This window comes from Triticum aestivum, chromosome 4A, assembly GCF_018294505.1.
Source record: "Triticum aestivum cultivar Chinese Spring chromosome 4A, IWGSC CS RefSeq v2.1, whole genome shotgun sequence".
In the NCBI taxonomy this organism is placed as follows: Eukaryota; Viridiplantae; Streptophyta; class Magnoliopsida; order Poales; family Poaceae; genus Triticum; species Triticum aestivum.
In genome coordinates, this window is record NC_057803.1 from 113,506,691 (window position 1) to 113,515,417 (window position 8,727).

Consider the following 8,727-nt stretch of genomic DNA (forward strand, 5'->3'; position numbering starts at 1 on the left):
ACAGCCCCCACTCCCACTCCCCGAGACCCCATCGCTGTGTTCATTCAAAATTTCAAAACACGCGAAAAAGGCGTCCTCACTCACTCTTCATCTCGCCCATCTCCCAAATCGCCGAGCCGAATCCCGCAGAAACCACGCGGATTTCGCCCCAATCCGCCCCCAGATCCAAGCTCCGGGGTCGCTTTAGGCGGCGTCGCCGGCATGGCGCATACCCCGAACCCCAGCCGGCGGTCGTGGGTGGGCCCGCCGACCCCCTTCCTCACGCCGCGGCCCGGGCGCCGGGAGCTGCGGTGGGCGGAAGCGGGCTCGCACAGCTCCGTGCGCCGCAGCGGCGCAGGCGCCTGCAGCATCGACGGCGGCAATGACAGAGACCGCGAGGCGAACGTGCAGGTCGTGCTCCGATGCAGGTGAGGTGCTCTCGCTTTGGCCCCACCGGGCAAAATCTTTGTAAGCCATGCTGTGATCCTCCAAGTAGCGCCTAGGACTAAGGCGAATCGTGGCGTAGTCAGTGGGAATGCTAGCTTTTATCTCTGACTGCCAACTGTGTAGTGACAACGGATTTTTTTAGCAAATTGCTCCTGTTGCTAGTTCATGTTGTTAAAGACTAGGAGTCAGATGCACATCTCCATGGTGTCTCTGATTCGTTTTTATCACTGGTGCATGGTTAGACCGCTAAGCGCGGAGGAGCAGAAAGCGAATGTCCAGAGTGCCGTCTCCTGCAACGACACCAAGAGGGAGGTCACAGTTCTGAACAGTCTATTCAAGCAAGCAGACAAAACATTCACCTTTGACAAGGTAAAGCCACTATTGATCCCTGTGCTTGCTGCTTATGGTCTATGGATTTTAAATAGTTGTCGTCATTCGTTTATGGCTTTTTTTTTAAAAGGAGGATCACCCCCGGCCTCTGCATCAATCGATGCATGCAGCCAAATTATTAAATAAAAACATAACAAAGTCATGAGGTCCAAAGAAGCTCATAAAATGAGCAGAATTCGAAATAAAATCTGAAAAACGCCACAACCGGCGATAAAGAACTGAAAAATGTCGGTTATGGCTAATTTTAAACGATTAAATCTTGCGTGTCACAAATCTGTAACATGATACACGTACATGGTTATTCCATTGTTGCATCTTCTTTATTTAAATGATGGTTGTGTGCATGTGAGGATGCAGAGGCCTGGAGGTTTGACCTTCCTTTTCGAAAAACACCCCTACATGATTGACGTAGATTTACATGATTTTTCATTTATGTACGGTTGTTATTTTAAACCAGGTCTTTGGCCCAAAATCTCAGCAGAGGGCAATATATGATCATGCAGTTGCACCAATTGTCGATGATGTCCTTGAAGGCTACAATTGTACTGTCTTTGCCTTTGGACAAACTGGAACCGGGAAAACTTACACTATGGAGGGAGAGATGATGCAGCAGGTACTAAAAATTTGGACATCTGCTTAGAAGTTTTTTTTTTTGCGGGGAACATGGGCTTAGAAGTTAGATGCAGCAACTGAACAATTTGCCTCATCTGCCTTTTTAGGTAGGTGAACTGCCAGCTAGTGCTGGTGTCATGCCAAGAGCAGTGTGCCATATCTTCGACATTTTGGAAGCACAGAAGGCTGACTATAGCATGAAGGTAACCTTCTTGGAGCTCTATAACGAAGAAATAACAGATCTGTTGGCTTCAGAGGACCAAAGCAGATTCCCTGAAGATAGACAGAAAAGGCCTACTATATCTCTTATGGAAGATGGCAAAGGTGGGGCTGTCATAAGAGGCCTTGAAGAAATTGTTGTCTACAGTCCTGGTGAGATATATAGTCTGTTACAACATGGATCATCTAGGAGACGCACTGCCGACACTGCACTGAATATGCAAAGCAGGTCAATAACCATTTCACTTAGTTTTTTGGGTGCCAATAGGGGACGTGTTGAATACTGATCATTGTCTATCCTGTACTTGCAGCCGTTCACATTCTGTCTTTTCTATATATATCCATGTCAAAGCAGCAACAACAGGGAATCAGGAACTCATGAAATGTGGGAGGTTGAACCTTGTAGACCTGGCAGGATCAGAGAGTATAGCTCGATCAGGTGCAAAAGAGGTACTTGGTTCTATTACCAACTAATAAGTGATTATATCAACTGTTTGTCATACCCCATCCTATTGGGGCGCATGGGTTAATCGTCCATATTTTCACTTGGTTGAACTGGTAAAGTACACACTGGAAGATGATAAACTGTATATCCTGCTGTCCCATTTCAATAGTTGTTTCGAAGAAGTCTTTTCAGTTTAGGTATGTCGTAGGCCTTATACATAACCATCTTGTCTCCAAAGCAATTTCTTCTCAGCGAAAAAAGCACTTGTCTTGGTAAAGTGACAACGAATGTTTTGATGTGTTTTGTGTTGTCATAACTGGATATTACTACACACATTTAAATCTTATTGTGATGCTAACTTAGGATGTTAATTCTTATTACATGTCAATCCATCTTGAAGTCATGATTTTGTGGCATGCTGGTAGGTTAGAGCAAGAGAAGCTGGAGAGCTGAATAAGAGCTTATTAACACTGGGTCGTGTCATCACTGCACTTGTTGAGCATTCATTTCATGTACCATACAGGTAGTACATGCCGTTTCTCATAATAAATCAGGAAGATTACGCATAATTTATTCATTATGCATAGCAGTAATACATATACATTTTGATACTTTACCAGGGACAGTAAGCTCACCAGATTGCTTAGGGAATCCTTAGGTGGAAAAGCCAAAACTTGCATCATAGCAACAGTAACTCCATCTGTCCACTGCCTGGAAGAAACTCTAGTTACACTTGATTATGCTTATCGTGCTAAAAGCATAAGAAACAAACCAGAGGTGCTAGTTTCCTACTTCTATTCATTCTTGGTGCTCCGATTTAGTTGATATCCTTGTCACTAACTTCAACTGTTGCTGTAGGTAAACCAAAAAGTTTGCAAATCTGATATGCTTAAGGATCTCTATCAAGAAATGGAAAAAATGAAACAAGGTTTTCTTCAATCCTCTAGTTATTCCTATTCCTCGCATTATCATATAGGATCTCAAAAGTATATTGTCAGATGTAAAAGCTGCAAGGGAAAAGAATGGAATTTATATCCCCCATGAAAGGTTTGTTCTTGAGGAGGCAGAGAAAAAGGTATAAATAAGACTTCAGATTGTTCTAAATATGCATGTTACGGAACCTCTGTGCAAGATATTGAATGTTACCTTAGTCTTTTTTATTACATGTTGCAGATAATGAGGGAAAAGGTGGAACATATGGAGCTTAGCATGGAGAAGCAGAGCAAAGTATAGTTTTTATCTAATTAAAGTTTTGGTATATTAATATATTAATCAGTATATAGTTCAGGGTTGAATTTACTTGTACCTTTTGAGGTCTGGCAGGAGCTCGAAAAGTACAGAAGTTTGTACCTAGAAGAGCAGGAGCACAGGTTGAATTTGGAAGGTCAGAATAAAGAGTTAAAGGTACTGCAATCTGGATAACATTTTTTAGTACGCAAAACCTTCTGGTTCTTAGGCTTTTATATCTACTTAGAACGCAAAAGCTTGACATCTAAGTATCTTCATATTTAGATGAGGATTGAAACTTGCAAGAGGGAATTTCTGGATCTTCAGGAAGCTCATTCTAGAGCTAACATGTCTCTGAAGGAAAAGGACTTCATAATCTCAAATTTACTCCATGACGGTAAATATTTCTTGATCTTAAGTTAATATGTTAGTTGGATCAAGTGTTCTTATGTTTGGAACTAATTCATCACAATGTATAGAGAATATAATTCTTGAACGTGCAAAGGTTCTGTGTGGCACCATCGAGACTGCATCTGGAGATATTGCTGGTCTTCAGAATAAACTAGGTAAACAGCTAGAACCCCCCTTCCCCCTCCCTCTACAAGTTGCTGCTTTCTTGCACTGATGGTCGTTGGTATTTTTTGGCAAATATAAATAGGAAGGCAATCGAAAACTGAAGTTGAAAATAAAGGATTGCTATTCAATTTTCGGTCTCAATTGGATCAGAGTCTTGGACTTCTTCATAACACAGTTGTTGAGTCGATTTGTGAACAGCACCAATTTTTGGAGTCCATGACTGGACAAATGAATTCATATTTTTCAGCTAAATCTGAGGTACTACTACTAAAATACTTACTTTGTTAACTGTTCAAGATTACCATGATTATCACAATGTACTAATTATCTGCATCACGCAACTGCGTCCAGTCAGCTAATCATTTGAAGAGAAGAATAGCAAAGGCCAAAGATATGTATACCTCTGGTGTGCAATGCATGAACGAGCTTGTCAACACTCTGCGGCAGCAGTCCATCACAGACTCTGAGCAGATGAAACTGAATATATCTTCACAAGCAATAGCTGTTGACAATGTATGCAATAATAGAACTTCCATTTTTGGAGCAGTTGCTATCTGATTCAAAGTAGTGAGCCACTTTACAAAATCTAATCATGGCCTATCTTATTAACAGTTTCTAGGAGTGATGGTTTCAGAGGCTGAACAAGTATTAACTGAGGTTTTGAGATCTACTTCTGAACTCAAGGAGCTATTAGCATTTTCTGCTGAACAGCAAGAATTAGTATGTCTCCTCGACCCTTGCTTTTGCTAACATCTACCAATATTTCACACATTATGCCAGATTCTGCAACTCATTCTGAAACTTGTCTGGTAGGGATTGCAAAAGAGTCTTACCTCAGCACAAGCCATGTCGAAGACGTCAATAGATTTCTTTAATGATATTAGTACACATGCGTCTAGGCTCATGAAACTTATGGAGCAAAGTCAAAGAGGATGCACCTCTCATCTTGCTGAATTTGAGAAGGGTTTTGAGGTTGGTTGGTTTTGAACTACGGTGCTACATATACACAGTTCATTTATAGACAAACTCGCTGATCACATCCTTCCATTCAATAGGAACTTGCTATTAGAGAAGAGCAAGCTGCTCTTGACAAGATTGCTGGAATTTTAGCTGGCTTGACTGCCAGGAAAACGACAATGGTCAGCTTATCTATTGTTTAATTGCAAAATAACAAGCCTCCTTTTATGACTTAGGCAATAACTGTTCTCCCTTTTAGCAGGTTTCAGAATATGTTGGACAACTCAATGAGAAGTATAGTGAGGAGCAGGAACACCTGGCATTGGAAATGTCCAGCCTACAACAAGTTTCAGATAATGGCAAAAAAGAGGCTGCATCCTGTGCTGAAAAGCTAGAGAACCAATTCCTGGAGGATATGTCATCGCATGTTAGTATCAGAGATAAAATGGGAGACGTCTTGCAGCAGTGGTACCAATCTTTCTTGCCTAGCTAAAATTATGTGCAATTTAAATTACTCATTCACCCTTGAAGCCCTTCTGGTTCCAAGATTTATTTATGCTGAAGAAGCGTTGTTTCATTGCAGCTTGAAGGGAAGCCACCATTCTGTTTCTTACTGGTCACATACGCAGTCATGTTTAGAACATCTAAATAAGAGCTCAGTTCTGGAAGCTAATGATTTTATACAGTAAGTTGTAGTCATTTTCGCAAACTCGACCTACCGTGACGAACCTTGTAATGCAGGTCCTTCCCAGTTTTTCTAATGAATTTCTTGCATGCAGAGAGAGAAGAAATGAAAATGAAAGTATTATCCAGGAGATTCAACTTTGTTCTTCACACAATGATGCAGGGTTCCATGCCATTACATCTGATATTTTGACTACCTCAGAGAGTAACATATCTACTTGGACTATAATATATTTTTCCCTCGAAAGATCTTCTTTTCCTTATGTTATCCAGTTTCTTTTTTTCCAGATTCTCACTTAGTGGGTCATGAAACCAGAGAGAGAATGGAAACTCTATCCACCTCCTTCTTAAATCATTTGGGATTGCTGACTGAAAAACACAATCAGGGCACAGAATCTATAAGAACCTTTGCAAGTAACTGTATTGAAAAGGATTACTCGGTAAGCTATATGCATTCACATTTGCACCGTATTTAAAGAACTAAGAAACAAGTTGTGCGGATGAATTAAACTCAGAATGACATTTTTAATGTTTGAAAACACAAAATGGATATTTATTGGTCAAGTTCAGCTAAACAGATGGACTTTTTTTAGTTTATTGCAGTAAATTGTTGAAAGAACTATATTCTTGACACAACTAGCAACTGAACAATACGAACGTATGCACCTTATGGACATGTTAACACTTCCGACAGAAGTTTGGGAACAAATTATATTTTAGACATGAAATGCGATTATTCAATGCAAACCACCTTTCTATCATTCCTAAATCAGGTGATTATTTCGTTACATTTTCTCTCAACAGGTTAACAGTCCAGTTCGTCATCGCCCACGGGAGCTACTGGCCGGCGCATATAGCTTCAAATCAATTGAGGAACTGAAAGCCTCGATGCCAGATCTTGTGGCGAAATTCAAATCAAAGAACAAGCTAGATGAAGTGGACAAAGGAAAAAGCTCCTCGGACCGAACGGCACGTGCTCCTAGAAGTCCTCTCACGCCAGTCAATCACTACGATTAGCGGAAGGTAGTAGCAAAAACTGTGAGATTCTCTGCTGTAAAGATGGCAAGATCCCTTGCCCGTTTATCACCATGTTGATTTAGCGTTTATCCGGAGTGAAATGTTGCACTTCCGTGCAGCGTACGTACCTGATCGTAGGGTAGTGAAGACCAGGATTGTAGAGAACAAGCGTTTCGTAATATCTAGAGGCCCGACCATCGATCTTGTTGCTGTGCATGCTTTCTGATCAGTCAAGTGGTCGAATGTGCAATGTAGATTGCGTTTCTCAATCTGAAATTATACGTTAGCTCCAATAGCATGTTGGGTTTGCAACTTGATGCAAACTAAGTTGAGTTTACTACCTAGTCCTCTTAAAATGGGAGAATTTCGAAAAAAATAACCATTTCAAAAAAATTAGTTGAGTTTGCTCGAACATGATCTTCGGCGTGAAAACCCACAATCTGACCGTCGATAGTTGGATCTGGTGACGGCGGGGTGCACGTGTTGCTCCCTTCTTGAAGGCATCACATTTGAAGAATTTTTCTTATAGTCTATGTGCCGTCAAAAGATGGTTGGTACGGATGGCCATTGAGGTATATCATCGATCACTGCTTTGATCACTTGAGAAATTTTCTTCTTCTTCTTCTTCTTCTTCTTCTTTTTCATTATGTGTCTAGACATAGCTTCGGTCTTATTTGACTTTTGCTATTTTGCCAGCATGATTTTCTGTGTGTGTTGGTTGTGTGCCTCCTAACAATGGAGAGGCTGGTGTGAGACTGGGCTGTGCTCATTATGATTGTATGATTGTATCCCTCGATGCTACATCATGAGTCAATAAGAATTACCCATTTGTCAAAAGAAAGTTGAGTTTCCAAAAAAAAATGAGGGGGGAATTGAGCACCTGAATCCTGATGCAGCGTGGAGGCCGGGAAATGCCACTCATGAGTCACGAAGCCATGAACGCGAGAGGAGACGACAAGGGTGGTACACAGAGGTGGGGCCAAGTTATGACGTATTAGAAGGCAAACCAATCTGCCAGAACGAACAGTCGCCGGGAGGGGACCCGCATCCGCGTCCGTTGCAAGTATGGCAGGGGCTTCATGGCCGATATACGCATTCCTTCCTGCGATCTCGTTTTCCATACCCGACGCTGATACATTCCTTGCCGCCCCCAATCCGATCCCACCTTCGCCGGCAAAGGAAGGTCCGCGCTGCTGCCATCTGGGGAGACAGGCGATATAACGCGGACAGCTTCTCATAGATGGATCATCATCCCAGGAGACAGGGGAGGGAGGTGTCTCACTATGGGGAACAGCGGGGTGGAGCAGAGCCTCGCGGGAAAAGGTAAATCCGCGCCGCTCGCCGGCCAAGATGAAGAGGTTAGCTCCCTTCTTCTGCACCGGTGTGGTCTCCTCTTAAGATGGAGCATGCGTGGGATCTTTTTGGTCAAATAACTGTTGATGAGTTGCACAGCAAGTTATGATACGAACATGAACATGCATTGGCCACATATGCAGATGAAAAGAAGTTTAACAGACGTTTTGTTTCGTCTGCAGGAGCGCAGCGCTCTGGAGGAGAAGCTCTACTGCACGAGGCTGGAGCTGCACAAGACGCGCGCCGTGTCCGCCGACGCGGACGAGACCATCTGCAGGCTCGCCGCGGCCGCGCGCAGGATGGCGCAGGAGCGGGACGAGGCCTGGAACCAGCGGAACGCGCTGCTCGCGGAGCTCCACGCCAGGAGGAACGCCCAGATGATGATGGCGCTCGCGGCCGGGCCGCCCCGCCCCTTCGCCGGCTACAACGGCCGGCCCGCCTTCTTCGCCCCGGCCGCGGCGGCGGCGGCGCCGTTCGGCCGGATGCCGACGCCCATGCAGCAGATGTACGCGCGCGCGGCCGGGGCCAGCTACTGCTTCGCGTCGTCGTCGGCGGCGGCCGCGGCGGGCAACGGGCTGTTCTTCCACAGCCTCGCCTCCTCGAGCCAGGATCAATTCGACCCGGACATGTTCCTGGTGGACCCCGCGGAGTCGCCGGCGGACTCTGTCTCGGCCACCACGGGGAGCGCCGCCCCTGACCTGCAGGTGGCGAAGAGCTCCGGGAGCGAACTCGATCTCGTGGCTGAACAGATGCTCCGCACGCGGAAGAAAGGGAAGGTGGCCGAAGCTGTACGTGACGACGACGAGGGCCCGGCGTCGGTT

The 8,727-nt window shown here is 44.3% G+C and overlaps 1 protein-coding gene across 1 annotated transcript; it reads left to right on the forward strand.

The window, feature by feature from the left end:
* On the forward strand, positions 1-6,782 carry LOC123085483 (kinesin-like protein KIN-5B). Its single transcript, XM_044507116.1, has 23 exons — positions 1-407; positions 669-795; positions 1,274-1,429; positions 1,536-1,876; positions 1,959-2,097; positions 2,518-2,615; positions 2,713-2,869; positions 2,951-3,020; positions 3,091-3,167; positions 3,266-3,319; positions 3,416-3,496; positions 3,605-3,716; positions 3,799-3,885; positions 3,978-4,153; positions 4,247-4,408; positions 4,508-4,615; positions 4,709-4,867; positions 4,951-5,034; positions 5,115-5,320; positions 5,436-5,537; positions 5,632-5,741; positions 5,825-5,976; positions 6,341-6,782. Exons 1-23 carry the CDS (start codon positions 202-204, stop codon positions 6,551-6,553), a joined length of 3,177 nt encoding a protein of 1,058 aa, XP_044363051.1. The 5' UTR covers positions 1-201; the 3' UTR covers positions 6,554-6,782.
* The last annotated feature ends 1,945 nt before the right edge of the window (positions 6,783-8,727 follow it).